At 43.6% G+C, this 20,094-nt stretch overlaps 1 protein-coding gene across 3 annotated transcripts in view; it reads right to left on the reverse strand.

Annotated features, from left to right (window-relative positions):
- Nucleotides 1-16,325, reverse strand: part of ABHD12 (abhydrolase domain containing 12, lysophospholipase) — a 61,628-nt gene extending 45,303 nt beyond the window's left edge. The window contains exon 1 of one of the 3 annotated variants that reach the window (XM_057703664.1): nt 15,937-16,325. In XM_057703664.1, the coding sequence (XP_057559647.1) occupies nt 15,937-16,127 (191 nt within the window). In that variant the 5' untranslated portion in view covers nt 16,128-16,325. Of the gene's footprint in view, nt 1-15,638 lie in introns of all 3 variants that reach the window. The other 2 variants (XM_057703665.1, XM_057703666.1) reach the window with 2 other exon arrangements.
- Nucleotides 16,326-20,094: the final 3,769 nt, after the last annotated feature.

Below are 20,094 nucleotides of genomic sequence, written 5' to 3' on the forward strand. Positions count from 1 at the left end.
TAAAGCAAATATTAACAAACATAAAGGGAAAAGCTGACAGTAACACATTAATATTAGAAGACTTTAACACCCCACTTACATCAATGGACAGATCATCCAGAGAGAATCAGTAAGGAAACACTGGCCTTAAATGACACATTAGACCAGATGAGCTTAACAGATGTATCCAATCTCAATAAGGTTAAGATGAAAAGCTTATCAAACATCTTCTCCAACCACACAGTGGTATGAGACTAGAAATCAACTACATGGAAAAAACTGCAAAAAAAGCACAAACACACATGTGGAGGCTAAATAATATGCTTCTTTTTTTTTAATAAATAAATAAATTTATTTTTATTTATTTATTTATTTATTTTATTGGCTGTGTTGGGTCTTTTTTGCTGTGCACAGGCTTTCTTTTTAGTTGTGGTGAGTGGGGGCTACTCTTTGTTGTGGTGCACGGGCTCCTCATTGCCATGGCTTCTCTTGTGGAGCACGGGCTCTAGGCACGTGGGCTTCAGTAGTTGCAGCACATGGGCTCAATAGTTGTGGCTCACAGGCTCTAAAGCACAGGCTCAATAGTTATGGCGCACGGGCTTAGTTGCTCCGCAGCATGTGGGATCTTCCTGGAGCAGGGATCGAACCCATGTCCCCTGCATTGGCAGGCAGATTCTCAACCACTGCACCACCTAGGAAGCCCTAAACAATATAATGTTTCTAAACAAACAATGGGTCACTGGAGAAATCAAAGGGGAAATTAAAAAATACCTGAAGACAAATGAAAATGGAAATACAATGACCCAAAACCTATGAGATGCAGCAAGAGCAATTCTAAGAAGGAAGTTTCTAGCAATACAGGCCTACCTCAGGAAACAAGAAAAATCTAAATAGACTGTCTAACCTTACATCTAAAGGAGCTAGAAATAGAAGAACAAAACTCAAAGTTAGTAAAAAGGAAAGAAAAATAAAGATCTGAGCAGAAAAAAATGGAGACTAAAAACAACAACAGAAAAGATCAATAAAACTAAGAGCTGGTTCTTTGAAAAGATAAACAAAATTGACAAGCTTTTAGTCGGACTCATCAAGAAAAAAAAGGGAGTGGGTCCAAATTAATAAAATCAGAAATGAAAGAGAAGTTATAAATGACACCACAGAAATACAAAGGATCATAAGAGATTACTACAATTCTACACCAATAAAATTGACAACCCAGAATAAATGGATAAATTCCTAGAAACATACAATCTCCTAAGACTGAATCAGCAAAAAACCGAAGATATTAACAGAATGATTACCAGTCATGAAACTGAATTATGAAAACAAAACAAAACAAAACACAACAAAACAAAACACCTCCCAACAAACAAAAGCCCAGAATCAGATGGATTTACAGGTGAATTCTACCAAACATTTAAAGAAGAATTAGGGACTTCCCTGGTGGTGCAGTGGTTAAGAATCCACCTGCCAATGCAGGGGACACAGGCTCAATCCCTGGTCCGGGAAGATCCCATATGCCGTGGAGCAGCTAAGCCTGTAAGCCACAACTACTGAGCCTTTGCTCTAGAGCCCATGAGCCACAACTACTGAGCTCACATGCTGCAACTACTGAAGCCCATACACCTAGAGCCTGTGCTCCACAACAAGAGAAGCCACCATACTGAGAAACCCACGCCCCTCAATGTAGAGCAGCCCCCGCTCACTATAACTAGAGAAAGCCTGCATGCAGCAATGAAGACCCAATGCAGCCAAAATAATAATAATAATAAATAAAATAAAGAATAATTAATATCTATCTTTCTCCAACTACTGCAAAAAAGGAAGAGGAAGGAGTGCTTCCAAACTCATTCTACATGGTCAGCATCACCTTCGTACCAAAACCAGATGAGGACACCAAAAAATAAGAAAAATAGAGGCCAATATCCATGATGAACACTGATGTGAAAGTCCTCAAAAGAATATGAGCAAAATGAATGCAACAATACATTAAAAAGATCACACACCATAATCAAGTGGGATTTACCCCAGGGATGCAAAGTGTTTCAATATCCAGAAATCAATGTGACACACCACATAACATATTGAAAAATAAAAATCATATGATGATCTTAATAAATGCAAAAAAAGCTTTTGACAAAATCCAATGTCCATTTATGATAAAAACTTTCAATCAAGTGGGTATAGGGAGAACATACCTCAACATAACAAAGGCCATCTATGGTAAACCTATGCCAATATCATACAAAAAGGTGAAAAGCTGAAAGCATTTCCCTTAAGATCAGGAACAAGGCAAGGATCCCCACTCACCATTTTTATTCAACATAGTATTGGAAATCCTAGTCACAGCAATCAGATAAGAAAAATAAAAAGAATCCAAATTGGAAAGGAAGAAGTAAAACTGTTACTGTTTGCAGATGATGTGACACTATATGTAGAAAATCCTAAAGACACCACCAAAAAACTATCAGAACTCATCAATGAATTCAGCAAAGTTGCAGGATACAAAATGATAAAAATCTGTTGCATTTCTATACACTAATAACGAACTATCAGAAAGAGAAATTAAGAAAACATCATTTACATTGCATCAAAAAGAATAAAATATCGGGCAATAAATCTAACGAAGGAGGTAAAAGACCTGTACTTAGAAAACTACAAGACACTTATGAAAGAAATTGAAAAAGAAACAAATGGAAAGATATATCATGTTCATCAACTAGATAAATCCCAAGGCAATGCACATATTCAGTGCAATCCCTATCAAGTAACTAGAACAAGTAACGCCAAAATTTGTATGGTAACACAAAAGACTCCCAAATAGCCAAAACAATTTTAAGAAAGAACAAAGCTGGAGGTATCATGTGCCATTATTTCAAACTATACTACAAAGCTATAGTAATCAAAACAGTATGACAATATCATAAATGAGCTGTACTTCAATTTAAAAAAAATTTTTTTTAAATCAAAAAACAAAAAACAGTGGGACTTCCCTGGTGGTCCAGTGGGTTAAGACTGCACTCCCAATGCAGGGGGCCTGTGTTCGATCCCCAGTTGGGGAACTAGACCCCACATGCATGCCGCAACTAAGAGTCCACATGCCTCAACTAAGAGTCCACATGCTGCAACTAAGGAGTCTGCACACTGCAACAAAGATCCTGCATGCCACAACTAAGACCCGGCACAGCCTAAATAAATATTTTTTAAAAACATTTTGTCATTAGGGTAGGCCATAATCCAATAACATTGGTGTCCTTATAAGAAGAAACTTGTGGACTTCCCTGATGGTGCAGTGGTTAAGAATCTGCTGCCAATGCAGGGGACATGGGTTCAATCCCTGGTCAGAGAAGATCCCACATGCCACAGAGCAACTAAGCCCGTGCACCACAACTACTGAGCCTGTGATCTAGAGCCCACAAGCCAAAACTACTGAGCCAATACGCCACAACTACTGAAGCCCGAATGCTCTAGGGTCTGTGCTCTGCAAAGAGAAGCCCCGGCAACGAAGAGTAGCCCCCACTCGCCACAACTAGAGAAAGCCCACCCGTGTGTAGCAACAAAGACCCAACGCAGCTAAAAATAAAACTTTTTTTTTTTTTAAATGAAGAAACTTGGACAGACATGCAGAGGAAAGACCATGTAAGGCACAGGGAGAACACGGCCATCTACGAGCCAAGGAGAGAGGCCCCAGAAGAAACCAACACTGCCAACACATTGAACTCAGACTTCTAACATCCAGAATTGTGAATGAATAAATTTCTTGTATTTCAACCACCCAGTCTGAAGTACTTTGTTATGGCTGCCCAAGCAAACTAATACATCTGGTAACCTTTGATTCAAAATCAGACATTGTGATTTTATTTTGTTGGGTGCTGGATAGTTTTATGTTCCTATAAATACTACTGAATCTTGTTTCAGGATGCAGTGAAGTTACCTGGAAACAGTTTGATTCTTCTGGGTTTTGTTTTTATGATTTGTTAGGTGGGTCCAGAGCAGTACTCTGTCTAGGGCTAACTATTTCCCATTACTGAAGCATGACATTCCTGAGCATTCTACCCAATGTCCTATGAATTATGGTCTTGTTAGAGGGAACTGGAACTGTTTCATCTAAACCTTTTGGGAAGTTCTCTCCCCAGCCTCAGATAGTTTCCTCACACATGTGTGCTGAGCAAGCACCCTGTTGAATACACAAGGTGCAAAGATCTCCAGAGTTCTCCTCTGCAGATCTCCAGAGTTCTCTCTGTGCTGATGTCTCTCCCTGGTCCTCTGTCCTATAAACTGTAGGCATGTTGGTGTCCCCATACTCTCAGCACCTTATCCACAGCTCAGGAAGTCCACCAGGCTCCACATCAGTTTCCCTGACCCTGTATGGGGAAACCCTCACACAGCAATAAGCTGGAGTTGCTGCAGGGCTCACTGTCACCTCTCAGACACTACTGTCTCTCGTTACCAGTGGCCAGTGCTTTGAAAGCTTGTTTCATGCATTTTGTCGGGGTTTTGTTGTTGTTTTAGTTATTTTAGGGTAGATTCGGTCCCTGTTACTCTATCTTGGCCAGAAGTGGAAGAAATGTATTTCTATTTAAAAGCATCTATATTTAGTTTTCACCAATTCCTCCATTACTGTAACCATCAAAAAGTTATTAAGGAAGAGTATTTGGCTTTATTCCATTATATTAATAGATATATTCCAAAATACATTTTATATTATAATATATATTCCATCATATATATGATTATACATATATATTCCATTATATTATCTCATTATATTCTCTCAGAAGGAACAAAAGAGTAAATCTGAAATTCACTCCCCAAGACTAATAGTTGGACTAAATTCTACCTAGTGTTTAGGTGGAAACTTTAAGAACAATCTTCAAACTCTTATTCAAACACAGTATTGGGAGTAATTTCACTGAACAGAATTGAAAGCTTTAAGGCCTTAGTAAAATACAAAAGAGCAATCCATAAATGTCTTTGTTCCCAAAGAAGAAAACAAAAAGTCATGAGAATGTTGGCAGAGTTTAACAGCTGGGTGTCCTACTGTGAAAAGGCTTTATTCTCCTGACAGTGACAAGAATGTTTTATCACTGTAGTACAGCTTGTTTTCAAGTGCTTTATGCACAACTGCATTACCTACTATTCAAAAACAAAATTCATCTGCGCAAATCTTAAAGATCTTATTGGCTTTATTCAACAATTCATGAATCAGGCAACATCTCATGTCGCAAACAGAAGGGAGCTCCAAGGAGCTGTACAAAATGAAAGACTCACAGGCAGAAGGGAGGGGGAACAAGGAAGTTTTATGAGACAAAAAAAAGTGGCTTGTTTATTCCAAGGTCACTTTCCTTTAGGAGATGATGGGGTCTATCAGGCAGATGACCACAATAGTGCTGACCAGGCAATTCCTGATTGACTGGTTTAAGAATCCATTTCTAGGAAAGGCGAGACTGTAATGAAGTTAAGTCTCCATTTGGTGACGTGGGGCTTATATAGCATAAACAACTCCATTTTGGGTCTCTTGTCTTCTTTTTAAAGCTACCTTGCTTAATTTTTCTTTACAGCACTTTACCACCTCTTGAAATTTACTGTATGTTTACATCTACCTTTTTTGCTGTTTTTCTCCTTCAGGAGGAGAATGTGAGCTCCACAAGGGTTGGGACCTATCTGACTCTGTGTAATATTTTAACCACAGCCTCCAGCACACAGTAGGTCTTCAACAAGTATTCGTTAGATGAATAAAAGAATAAACACACAAGCAATCTTCTCAATATGCCACACTGTTAACAGTAATTATCCAGGGGATAATTCCACTTTCTTAATTATATTCTCTGTTTTAAATTCATATTAAGAAATCTTTTTTACTTTTGTAATCAGGAAAAAAACAAATGAGAGAGGAACAGAGGGAAAGAGACAGAATCTCTCAAGGGCTACCTTTCCCTTGTGGTGGCCTCACACCTGGAGATCCCTGCCTTGGTCCTTGCGGAATCTTGCTCGTGCTTTCTCTTGAGGCCCTGGGGCTATACTGGCAGGCTCCAGCTGGCCTAAGCTAGTGTAACAGTCTCTTCCTTCTGGAACCCAAAGCCAAGTATCCGATATCCTAGAATGGCAGTCTTCCTATTTTCCTTCCTGTAGGTTCTGCCATGACACGCCTTGTCAAAGTGTGCTGTGTCCCTAAACTGTGAACATTTTTTCTTTTATTTACAGATAGCCTGGTATGCCAGGGATGCACTGACAGGATGAGATACATCCTGTCAGTGAGATGGGAGTCTAAAATATGAGATACTGTGAAGATAAATCAGCACAAAAATGTCAGAGCAACAAAGGATGAATGTGAGATCAGATTAACCATCTCCAGCCATCCTTATATTTTTTCTGTTCTACAGACATCATAAAAATGTTTGAACATAAGAGCAGATGGCTGCCCCACATAAAAACTGATAGACAACAAACTCCCTGAGGATAGGTACTGCCTTCTTTCATCTTTCCCAGTGCCCAGCATGATATCAAACAAACAACAGAAGTTAACTGTTCGTTGGATACAACAACCTATGAGCACCCAACACTAACACGGCCACTTTCAGGTAGGAGCAACATGATGTTCCAGGCCTCGGAATGGCACAAGTCAAACATGAAATGGTAGGGACTTCCCTGGTGGCACAGTGGTGAAGAATCCGCCTGCCAATGCAGGGGATAGGGGTTCAATCCCTGGTCAAGGAAGATCACACATGCCATGGAGCTACGAAGCCCATGCACCACAACTACTGAGGCTGCACTCTAGAGCTTGTGAGCCACAACTACTGAGCCCATGTGCTGCAACTACTGAAGCCCCATGAGCCCAGACCCTATGCTCCACAACAAGAGAAGCCAGCGCAATGAGAAGCCTGCGCACAACAATGAAGAATAGCCCCTGCTTGCCACAACTAGAGAAAACCCTCGAAGCAATGAAGACCCAACACAACCTAATTAATCAATTAATTAATTTAAAAACAAAAAACAAAAAACAGGGACTTCCCTGGTGGCACAGTGGTTAAGAATCCGCCTGCCAATGCAGGGGACACGGGTTCGAGCCCTGGTCTGGGAAGATCCCACATGCTGTGGAGCTACGAAGCCCGTGAGCCACAACTACTGAGCCTGTGCTCTAGAGCCCGAGAGCCACAACTACCGAAGCCCGCATGCCTAGAGCCCGTGCTCCGCAACAGGAGAAGCCACCGCAATGAGAAAGCTGCACACCACAACAAAGAGTAGCCCCCGCTCGCTGCAACTAGAGAAAACCCGTGCACAGCAACAAAGACTCAACGCAGCCATGAATAAATAAATAAATAATAAAAAACAAAAACAAAAAACAACATGAAATGGTAAAGAGTCTGTGTTGTACACATTATTAGGAGAAAGAAACAGTTTAAAGTTAAAAGCCATATATCTCTTTTAGGACCCTGAACTATGGCATCCAAATGACCTGCTTCAACTCTGAACGTTCTTCCCTTCCCATTACAAATAGTTCAATCAACATACCTAAACCTTGTGTGGAGATCCCACAAGTGTGATAAGAACTGAAAATAATTTCAACTTTCTTTTCCTTACCCTAAAGCTCAGGACAACTTTCAAGCTTCAAGAACAAACCCTAAATTCTAGCTTTCCTGAGATGTTCCTGTATTCCTTCATTCTCTGTCTTCATCTTTGGAAAATGAAACTCCTTCCGAAACTCCTCACACTGACACTCTTCTACTCCCTCCTCTTTTTACCTTCTCAGGGCATTTCCAAACCTGGTAAACAGATTACACATGATTAAGACAATTAGAGCCTATAAGTATCATCTCAAGACAAATTCTATTCAGAAACTTTTATCTGTGTATTAGCAAAACCTGAGATGTAAGAATTCTGCCTGCGTCCCACATCATCACTCTATGTTGCCCTCTATTCAGGTTGATCTTTTCCCCAGCTCCACCTCAACCAGCCTAACACCCCCCTCACTGGGCTGTGAGCAGGGGCCCTGGGGCAGGGGTGGGCAGCTGCCCTCAGGCACCCCAGGACCAGGCAGTACTCGGCTGTGCAGAACACACATGGCTTTTCAGGCACACAGCAAGTCACAGCTGAAACGACTTCCCATGAGAACAGTATCTGTCACCCATTTTTGCAACACCACCTGTCAGAAAGAAGAGTCTCCGCCAAGGAACTTGACTCTCTGTGTTAATAAGACTTTAGCAAATATGGTAGAGGACATCTATTAGGTCAAGGATAGAGAGGTAAGACTGGGTCCAGGCGGAGAACTGAAAGGGAAACATCTGCAGTATCTCCTCTCTCCTCGGCAGAGGGCTTTGCTCTTATTTCACAGAGAAAACAGAAGCACCCAGAAGAGAACCTCCAATGCTCCCCACACACATCTAACCACCTCCCTGTAAATTCACAGCACCCTTGGCCTGCCTTCCTGTCTGGGGACCCCCAACTTGGCCTTGGGGCATTGGGTCTCGGCACCACCAGTCCTTCCCCTCCTGGACTATCCCCAGGAGCACACCAAGGCACTCTATAGCACTGGTCAGAAACTTCCTCCTACTCCAGCTACTCACCCCCTCATTTCTGTTGCCTTTTATGGCAAAACTCCTTGAAAAAGCTATCTGCATCTCTTCTCTCCACTTCTCCCTTGAGCCACTCCATTAGGCTCTTGCCCCCACCACTCAAATTAGCCACACTAACCACCACTCATCTCTCTGCCTCCAAATCCAATGGCAGATCACACTCTCCTCTGCAACAGGCTTTCTTCCAGTGGCTCCCCTGACCCCTTCCTGCCAGCTCTCCTCTCAGCTCCCTCCCTCCAGGTCTCCTTGGCTTGAGGGTCCACTTCTCCAGCCCTGACCTGTCCAGGGCCCAGGGCCCAGCCCTGAGATCCTGTCATGACTCTGAATGCTATCTGCAGCCTAATGTCAGATGTTGGCCCCACTCTCCTCCAAACTCCAACTCCTCCTACCTACTCCACTTGCATGTTTCATAGGCACCTCTATATGCCCCAAACCAAACTCATTCCCCACAACTGCCCCATCTCAGCACATGGCAGCTCCACTCTTCCATTACTCAGAAGGAAACTGGTGAATCCTGTGACTCTCTTTGCTCTTTCTTACTAATCTATCAGCAAACCCTGTTGACAACTCCTTGGAAACAGATTCAGAAGGCAACACTTCTCACCTCCACAGCTACCCAGGCCCAAGTTCCCATCATCTGTGGCCAGGATGACTCCCAGCGGGTCCCCCTGCCCCACTACCCTTCCAGTCGGTCTTCATCCCAGCAGTCAGAGTGACATGTCAATTACATACATCATACCCAGGCATTCCTCCACTCTAAAGCAGCCAGTAGCTTCCATTCAAATGTCCCCTTCTGGGAATGCCTCCTATACAGACACCTCAGCCACTCCTTACTGACCCTATGTTTCTCCTCAAGCCCTGAGCACCTGACACAGCACGTACTTGTTCGTTTGTCATCTGCCTCTCCCAGCAGAACTTAAAGTTCACAAGACATGACCCACGTGCACTGCTGCAGCCTCAGCACTTAGAAGAGTTACTGTACATAACAGATACTCAAACTGTGCAAAATGAACAGCTGAGAAAAAAGTGTTGAGTAACCAAAATGTATTGTTTAAAATGTTCTATTACCAACATGTGTTAACTGATCATGGTGACAACTACATGCAGGACAAATGGCTGAGAAGACACAGTGTAACAGTTTTGGGGCAGGGACTTCCCTGGTGGTTCAGTGGGTTAAGACTCCATGCTCCCAATGCAGGGGGCATGGGTTCGATCCCTGGTCAGGGAACTAGATTCCACATACATGCTGCAACTAAGAGTTCAAATGCCACAACTAAGAAGCCCTCATACTGCAATTAAAGATCCCACGTGCCACAACTAAGACCCAATGCAGCCAAAATAAATAAATAAAATTTAAAATAAATAAATAAATAATTTTTAAAAATAGTTTCGGGGCATAAAGGGAGGGAGGGGCAAATTCTTCTCCCCAACAAATAACACTAGCAATAATAATGGGGATGACCAAGATGCCATTGACTGAGTGTTCACTGTGTGCCCGGCTCTTTCATACGCTGGAGCCTCAACCCAATCCTATAGGGAGATATTTTTACTCCCACATCACAGGAAGAAACAAACTCATAAAGTTGAGAAACTCACCCGGAGCCATAAACCTGAAAACACTCACTTGAGAAGCAGTTATCTATGCAAGCGTTCCCCTAAAATATCAAACGATACTAAGATGGGTATCAAGCCTAAACAATGGGTCTTTCTGCTAGCTGGACATCTCAGGCTGGGTTTCCCAGCATCGCGCTTCCCTGTGTCAGCAGCCTGTGTCCTCACTGACACTCCAGACTCTGGCCCTTAGTTCAGGAAGAGATAAATGACCCACCCACTCTCCATATGGATGCCCATGTTCTGTGGCATCACACCTGGGTCAAAAGCACTGACAATCTGTCAGTCTTCAAGGTCATATTGCAGTTAAAATTTTCCTATAGACTGCATTTTGGAAGGAAAAGTGCTCTAGTGGGAGGAGGAGGAAGAGGAGGATCATGAGTCTAGAAAAGCATCTGTCTCCATTGCTGTCCACAGATCCCTGAGAAGATGACCCATCTTATAAGCCTGTTTCCAAGGATACCTCTGTGATAAGCACCTTCTGGAGCTTTTAATCTCCTGCATTTGAGCAGTGTATGCCCAATGCTACTGCAGAAGGCAGACACTCCCTTGAGAAGGGAGTATGTGTTGGCTGAAAGTGAAACAGGAGGAAGGGGGCACAACACAACCTTTGAAAGAATGACATAGCCCAAGGTCATGACATAAACTGATTAGAACCAAATGGGTCCAAGATGGTGGACGAGGACAAGTTGACTTCACTAGACCTTGAGCCTCAGTAACACAACCATAAGGATCAAAAAGTGGGTGGTGGCCCAATTCCTGGAAATCCCCACCCCTTCTTGAAATAGCTGGAATACTCCTCCTACTCATTAGCCTAGGAAATTACCCACCCCTATAAAAACGGACAACCCCATACCCTGGTGCCTTTTCTCACCTTCTGAGATGGCCGCACTCTGTCTGTGGAGTATGTTTCTCTCTAAATAAATCCACTCCTTACCTATCACTTTGTCTCTCACTGAATTCTTTCTGCAATGAGACATCAAGAACCTGAGCTTCATTAAGTCCTGAAACCAGGTATGTGATCTCAGTTGGAAGACCTTGGGTTTTGGCCAGGTTCGAGTCCCAGCCATGTGGGTTCAAGCCCCAATCTGGGTTTAGGCTGGGTTCGAGTCCCAATCTGAGGTGCATGGTTTCAAAAGGAACTGGGAAGCAAGCAGAGATACAGGACACAAATCCCACCAAAGAGGTGCCAAATCCCAGGGTCCTGGGTCCAGGGCTGCAATGTGTCCCTGATAAGAAAACCACAACTGGGAAGAGATGGACCCAGTTCCGGGGCCCCATATGAGGCACCATAACAAAGCCTGCTCCCCTGCTTGTCATGGTCCAGGCACAGACTCTACTCTGGGAGTGGGAGGAAAAGGGGGATGGAGAAAAGCAGACTTTAAGTACAAAAGCTAGCTCTGAGACAGACATTCATCTTGGCCACCCGCCTTTCCAGGTTATGGTGAAGCCATCAGCAGCCCTGCATGAAGTTCTCCTTTTGGATCAAGAAGGAACCAAGGGTGATGCCTGAGATCTGATGTATTTGCACACAAAGGTCATCGACCATGAAATCTCCCAGGCAGTCCACTGATCTCGGTTATGTGGCAGATTTGGCCTGTGAGCTGGCAGTAGAAGGATAGTCTAGCTGACTGAATCACAGACCTACACATCCCATTACTGCCTCCTTAGGGCCAATTTAGACCACTTATGCCTTTATTGCATATTGCCAAGAACTCCAGGATTATAGAAAAGAAAATGAAAGGCCCACAGAATCCCTCATTCGCCTCCTTGTACCAGACATGTGCAAAGCAAAACTAGTATCCAGTCCCTCCTTTCATGGAGTGCAGGGTTGACATGTAAGTCAGATAAACATTTACCTTCAAAAATGACCCTTTAGTCCAATAATGAAAACAAACCAAAAGGGAACTATACTCAGTATGTTGTAATAACATATAAAGGAAAAGAATCTGAAAAAGAACATATATATATACACGTATATATATATATACACATATATATATCTATCTCTGAATCACTTTGCTGTACACCTAAAACTAACACAACACTGTAAATCAACTATACTTCAATTAAAACACACACACACAAACTGGTTTTGCTTTTGTTTTACCTCCAAGGTTGTTGTTTTCATCTGAATTAGTTGCTACCAACATTTAAAAAGTTAGAGATCACAGATGCAGACATCCACCCAGCTACTCTTCAGGAAAGACTGGAAGATCTGGCGGCCTTGGAGCAACGGGGAAGGATGCAGCAGCTGCTGCCCCCTTCAGATAGAACACGTTCTCTCCACTTCCCTGCAGGGGGCGGGGTAGGGGGGCAGTATAAGTACATAAAATAGGAAACAAGACTAGGGAGCAACCCCAAGTACAGAGAAAAAAGCTAGACATAACAGATGATTTTCTATAAACATATAGATCGCCAAAACTGAACCCAGAAAGAGCAAATCTAAGAAACTATAATAGTTTACAAAGTGCTATATTCTAAAAAAGTACCATGCTGAGGTACTTTTACAGGTGAATTCTACCAAAATTTAAAGAAAGAGATCATTTCAAAAGTATTTAAACTGGCTAAAGAAGAGGAAGAGAAAACTTTTAATAAAGCTATAGAAAACACTAAAACAACTTGATAAAGATGGCATTAAAAAAAGAAATTACAGACAAGTCGCACAAATACTGGTGTAAAATTTCCTAGTAGAATATAATAAATAGAACCTGTCTACACAATAAGAGTTATCATTCATGATTCAATGATGATGATTCAATAATATAAAATCTATTACTGTAACTCAGCATATTAACAGGTCAAGAGACAAAATTCACATGATTATTTCGCAGATGCTAAGACAGCATTTGATAAAATTCAACAACCATTTCTGATTTAAAAAAAGACAGAACAGCAACACACCCCTTAGTAAAATAACTAATGTGGCAAAATAGCAATTGAATTCTCATTAAAGTCAGGAACAAGACAAAGATACCCAGTATCATCTCTATTATTCAACCTTGTTCTGGAAATACAATCTAATCAAAAAAGAGAAAGAAACAAAAGACATAAGAAAGTAGAAAACAAGAGACAAAATTTGCAGCTGATATGATAGTATACCTGGAAAATTTGAGAACCAGCTGCAAAAACTACTTGAAACTAAGATTATGTAAATTACTAGTTATAGAATTAATAAATACAACTAGTAACGATGTGTAATATAAGAAAACATTCTATTTTCAATAACAACAGAAAGATAAACTAGGAATAAACTTTAGAAATGTACGGGATTTTAAAATTAACTTAAAAAGACATTTCTGAGATAGGGAAATGTGTCTATAGAATGGCTATTAGATAATATTAATTAGAGATAATAAAATGTTAATTTTGATACAATATGATAATAGCTTTGAGTTTGTATATATTTCAAAAAGTCCTTATTTATTCAAGATGTATTGTGAAATATTTATGGATGAAATCATTTGTTTTAAAATAGTCTAGTCCCCCAACACACTAAAAATGGAGGGGAGAAGGAAGAGATGATTCAAGATTGGCAAAACACGGAAAACTAGTGATTATTCATTATATTATATTGTCTCCTCAACTTTTGTATATCCGAACATGTGCATAATAGAAAGTTAAAAGAAATATGCACAAAGACCCAAAGGTGGGTCATGAAAGACATAAATAATCCCAAAGATCTATAACAGGCTTACAAAAACACACAAAAATTGCCACCTAACCATTAAGAAATGCAAATTAAAGCTACAAATCAGATGTCATTCTCATCAATCAAGTAGAAAAAGATCAAAATATCTGGAAATATTCAATATTGGGGGGAGGCAACTGACACTACTAGGGGGAGTACAAATCACTACAGCTTCTTGGGAGGGCACTTTGGCCTTCCCTTTCAAAGTCATAAACACACACCCCTTGGCTCGGCAATTCCACTTCTACGAATCTATTCTAGATATTCATTCAACAAGCATTTTCTCCCACCTACTATGTGCCAAGCCCTGGAGACGCAGGCTGAGAGAACGATGTCCCTGCTCCCACAGGGCTTCCCATTCTCATGAGGGAGACTACCCACAAAGCAAGTCAAATGTGCAGGCAATTACACCCTCAGCCAAGGAAAAAAGTGCCATGAAGAAACAAGGAAACAGAATAGTGGGGTTGGGGGCAGCAAGAAGGCTAATTTTGGATGTGCTGGTCTGGGAAGGCCTCTTGAAGAGGTGACAGTGGAGCAGAGATCTGGCTGAAGGAGAAAACAACAGGAGAACGTCCAGAAGAGCATTTCAGGCAATAGAGAAGGAAGCCATGGGGTAATACACAAATCTGGCCATCCCGCCCTCTGCTTTTCTTTTTAGTCCCGTAACAGCCTTTTGCTAATCCAAAGGCTATGGCACCACTTGAATGTCTCTTTGTCCTCAACTCAGAAATAAAAATAATCAGACCCTTTTAATACAGCACATCTTTCAAGGAAGGTGTCAGACCAGCACTCTTTCCCCAAACATCACTGTGCATCACAATTTGATTTCTTCAAAGGAAGAGTTTCCAGTCTACCTAAGTGTTATGTCAAGCCTGCTACTAAAAGTGCATTAAAGCCAACTGTGAGTTTTTAATGCAAATAAACCTTTCCACAGAAGAGATTAGTTTCACAAACGATACTAACCAGTTGCTAGACAATTTTACACATAAACAAAAATACTGTCAGTCCCCGAACTTCTGGCAGGACTGGGAACCACTGACTTAGAGAAGTCTATAGTTTAATTTCATGATCTTTCAGGCAATTAAGCTGATGTTTTTAGGGGCTATTTGGATGAAAATTTTACTTAAGTGGCCAGTGTCACTTAAGGGCATTCCAGCTAACCCTAAAAGAAGTGACTCCGCTACATCTTGAGAGCGTTACATACTAACTTCTTCAAACATCATGAAATATCAAGACTTCAAAACTGCGGGGGACTGATATGTTCTACGAACAGCTAGATAATAAAGACACCAGCCTGTGGGGAGAGACTTGCCCCCATGAAATATGCTATCTCAAATGTCAGATTAATTTAACATAAACGCATTCAATCTCCCCAAAGAGAGACCGAAAATAACCAGGTGACTTCCAGACGGGACGGAGATTCCCAAGGAGAAGACTCCTGTGAACACATTCCACGCACCGCCAGCCAGTTGCTCGAGAACGCCGGGCTTCCCCCAACCCTCGACAGCCGACGATGCGGTGCATCCCGCGTCCCCGCACAAGGCCGACCCCTCAGCCTTCCCCGAGGGCGCGGGCCACCCCCTGCCCCTGGACACGGCCGACCCCTCAGCCTTCCCCGAGGGCGCGGGCCACCCCCTGCCCCCGGACACGGCCAACCCCTCAGCCTTCCCCGAGGGCGCGGGGCACCCCCTGCCCCCGGACACGGCCGACCCTTCAACCTTCCCCGAGCGCGCGGCAGTTTCAGGCAGAGGGCGCCGCGGAGCTTCGGGCATCGGTGAGCTGCACACCTGGCGAGCGGGACCCTAGGTCAGAGTCGGACGCAGAGCAGGTCGGAGCGGAGTCTGTGCTCCCAGGCGTCCAGGGGCTCCCCGTCCTCGTCGAGAGGCGCTCGCCGGCGGGTCGCTGGAGGGACCCCCCTCCCCCCCAGGCCCGCCCGGAAAAGAAGGGGACGCGGGGGCCAGAGGGGAACCACGGGGGAGGCACCGAGGGAAGGGGGACGCCCGGAGAGGGTCGGGGGGCACGCGGGGTGGACGGCAGGTAGCTCCGGAGGGTCGTGGGTCCCGCGCCGCCGCCGCCGCTCCTCACCTGCCCAGCGCCCGCTTCATGCCCGCGTCGGCGGCGCAGCGCGGCTCAGCCGGCCCGGGGCCCGCCAGGCAGAGGTTCTGCTTCAGGCGGCAGTCGGCGTCCAGCGCCGCGGCTGCCGAGCCGGCGGACGACGAGCCCGAGGCGGCGCGGCGCTCATGCTCCAGGGCGACGGGCTCGGTCCGCTTCCTCATTCCGTGGCCAGCACGGCCGGCCTCGCCCTCGCCCTCGCCGCCAGCCTCCGCTCTGGGGAGCAGCCGCTGAGGGGAGCCGCCGCCGCCGCCTCCTCCGCCTGGAGCCCACCGCCCTGACGTCCCTGCCGGCGGGCGTGCCCGCCTACAGCCGCTCAGCGCTGGCCAATCAACGCCGGGAGGCCGCCGACCCCGCCCCGACTCCGGCCCCAGACCCGCCCCCTCCGCGGCGCCAGGAGCGCCCAGCATCTCCGGAGGCTGCCGCAGCCATCTTCGAAACGGGCAAACGAAGCCGCAGCGCGCGTCACCGTTCGGGCGTGGCCGACCCGCATCGCGGAGCCGGCCAGGGGTTGGGCTAGTTCCAACCTGGGGGCCCCTGGGGGTCCTCTTCAGCGGCCCGAAGCGGCTCCGTTCCCAGGTCAGCATTGCTGACTGCCCCCAACACTGGAAACTGCCGAAAGGGTCTTATAAGGTTTTACACAACAAAAAGAAAACGTGACATCACAATTATGTCCTACTAATGATTTATAACTATTTTCTCACGAGGACTTTAACAAATATGCTATTGGGTAGTTTTGTTTTTTTAATTTGAAACACAAACGTATAGATATTTCTTTTCTTTTTTTCTTTTGGGCCAAACATATGAAAACTGAGCTGCTTAAAAATTTTACTTTTTTTAAAAAAATCAGTATTAGATTTTAGATTTTTATAAAGCAATTAGAATGAGCTAATTCTAATTAGCTGGGGGACGAATCCGTTTCACAAATTTCCGTTTGTGAAACAAATTAAGTACTAATTCAACTCATCCTAAAAACAGAAAAGAGCAGTTTCACCTATTCAGTTTTATAGCTTTGGCTTTCTTTAATATGGCATTATTATTTTTTTTACAAATGACCTACAACCAAGAGTTTTGCTTATTTATTCCAAAGTAACTTGTAATTTCAACATTTGTGCCATTTATGAAAATTTGGCAACTGATAATTTAAAATTAGAAATGTCTTTGAAATTCAGTAGCTCCTTATATTAGCTTTGTAATGATACTTAGAAACTGCAAAAGACTTTCACTGACCATATTACTAAATATCACAACCAGCATGCATATTTGTCCAAATATACTTTTGATGAATACTTTAAAATAATGTAGAAGCACATACTGGAGGTTGGGAATCCAGAAACTAAGGTGTAAAACATTTTTTTTACTCTACCACTCACTAAATGCTTTCCAATCAATAGAAAAATAAAAAAGCTAGAAAGGGAAGGCTGGAAAGAAGAGAGGAAGGAGGACTGAGTCTTTCTTGCTGGTATTAGGCCTTGCCCATCCAGTCCTCAACTCTTGGTCCACACTCACTCTATAAGTAATCTAATCCAGGCTCTAATTTTATTCAGTGTCACCCCACAATGGGGACATCTACATTTGTATCTCCAGTCCACACCTCTTCCTTGAATCACAGGCTCCTCTATCCAGTGCTGTACTCATCCACTCTGACATCCTACAGACACCTAAAATTATGTTCAAAGCTGAGCTCTCAGCTCTTCTCCCACTGCACCTCCATCCATAACCTTCCTCACCTCCAGAATGCTAAGTCCACCCTTGCAGTTCCTCAGGCCAAAACCTTGTAGTCATCCTTGATTCCTCCCTTCTCACAACACAGCAGGTCTATCACCAAGCCTGGTTGGCTCTCCTTTCAAAATCTATCCAGGATCAACCACTTCTTACCACCTCCACCATGGGCCAAAGTGCCATCATCCTGCACTTAGATTCTTTTAATAGCCTAAAAGGTCTCCTGCCTCACTTCTGTCTACTTAATTCAGTGGCCACAGAGGTCTAAAAACCCTAGATCAAGTTCTGTCACTTATTTGCTCAGAACACTTCAATGGCTCCCCACCTCATGGAAAATAAAACCCAAAGCTTACAAAATGGGCCAATGAGCCCTACCTGACTTGGCCTCAGCCACCAGCCTCTCTCTAGCTCACCCTGCTCCAGCATGATTGCCTCCTTGCTGGCGCAGGGGCCCCAGGGTGTGGGTGGCATGTATGTGAGTCATCATATCCACACGGCTAACTCCCTTCCACTTCAGGTCTGTGCCTTCTCTGAACACTAACTTGAAACCTTCAGGCCCTCTAACTGTCACCGTTCCCCTTCCTTGACTTATACTCTTTTTTTTTTTTAAATTTGTATTGGAGTATAGTTGCTTTACAATGTTAGTTTCTGCTATACAGCAAAATGAATCAGTTATATGTATACATATATCCACTCTTTTTTTAGATTTCCTTCCCATTTAGGTCACCACGGATCATTGAGTTCCCTGTGCTAAACAATAGGTTCTCATTAGGTATCTATTTTATACACAGTAGTGTACATATGCCCTAACTTATACTCTTCTTACCACTTTACACCAATATATCCATCATCAGTATATCTGTATCTGTGTATTGCTCTTTCCCACACTAGAATTTAGACTCTGAGGGCAAGGACTTTGCTGCTTTATCTTCAGTGTCTAGAACAATGCTGAATAGGCACTTCATAAATATTTGCTGAAGGGATAATGAATCATCACAACCCCTCGGAAGTGGGTACTATTGCCCCCACTGCACAGGTAAAGAAGTGAGTCTCAGGCCTGGGGTCTGAAATTGAAAAGGTTATGGCAAAGGAAGGTTGCGGATACTGGTGTTCTTTGGATTACACTATAGAATTGTGTATTTAATAAAAAACACTTAGCTAAATTTTCCCCGTTACTGTAGAGCTGGGAAGGAAATGTCACTCAACATAAGGATAAGATTCAGAGGATTTGTAGGCCATTCCCAGGCTCATTTCTCAGGTCACATATCTACTGTATCTATATTTGCAAAAGAGGAACAAAGTTTCTAGGGTTAGATAGAATGAATCCAAGTAACGTTGTTAAAAAAAAATAGCCATGGGAATTCCCTGGTGGTCCAGTGGTTAGGACTCAGCCCACTTCCACTGCAGGGGCATGGGTTTGAGAACTAAGACCCTGAATTTTTTTAAGTTTATTTATTTTATTTATTTGTCGGCCAAATTGGCTCTTCGTTGCTGTGCGTGGGCTTTCTCTACTTGCAGAGAGGAGGGGCTACTCTTCATCACTGCGCAAGGGCTTCTCAGTGCGGTGGCTTCTCTGGTTGCAGAGTACGGGCTCTAGGCACATGGGCTACAATAGTTGTGGCACTTGGGTTTAAGAGTTGTGGTTCACAGTCTGTAGAGCACAGGCTTAGTGGTTGTGGCACACCGGCTTAGTTGCTCCGCGGCATGTGGGATCTTCACGGACCAGGGGTTGAACCTGTGTCCCCTGTATTGGCAGGCAGATTCTTAACCACTGCACCACCAGAGAAGTCCCAAATGAATTGTTTCAACAGCAGTAATTCCCACCTTTGATTCTATATGGTTATGAAAATTTTCATAATCATCTAGGCGAGAATATGGCCATGTGTATTCATGTTAATCTAGGGCAATCTTGTGAGTTATTTTACACATGTTTTTTAATGACTGGTTTAATATCAAAGGTGGTACTGTGGGGTTGAAGGTTAAAGATATAGTCTGTCACTTTATGAACTGTGTGACCTTGGGCAAGTTATCTAACTTCTATTTCCTAATCAGTACCAAGAGTCTTAACCACTTTAGGGATAATCGTGAGAATTATGTGAAATATGTCACAGTCCCTAGCACACAAGAGATACCCAATAAAAGTTGTTTTCCCTTTACTACCACACAAACAAATCTATAGTGCAAAACCAAACAGACGGGTCTTCCCTGGTAGCACAGTGGTTAAGAATCTGCCTGCCACTTCAGGAGACATGGGTTCGTTCCCTCCCCCAGGAAGATCTCACATGCCTTGGAGCAACTAAGCCCGTGGGCCACAACTAGGAAGCCTGCGCTCTAGAGCGGGAGAGCCACAACTATTGAGCTTACATATGCGGCAACTACTGAAGCCTGTGCTCTCCAACAAGAGAAGCC

The sequence above is a fragment of the Hippopotamus amphibius genome, chromosome 12 (assembly GCF_030028045.1).
Source record: "Hippopotamus amphibius kiboko isolate mHipAmp2 chromosome 12, mHipAmp2.hap2, whole genome shotgun sequence".
Classification (NCBI taxonomy): domain Eukaryota; kingdom Metazoa; phylum Chordata; class Mammalia; order Artiodactyla; family Hippopotamidae; genus Hippopotamus; species Hippopotamus amphibius.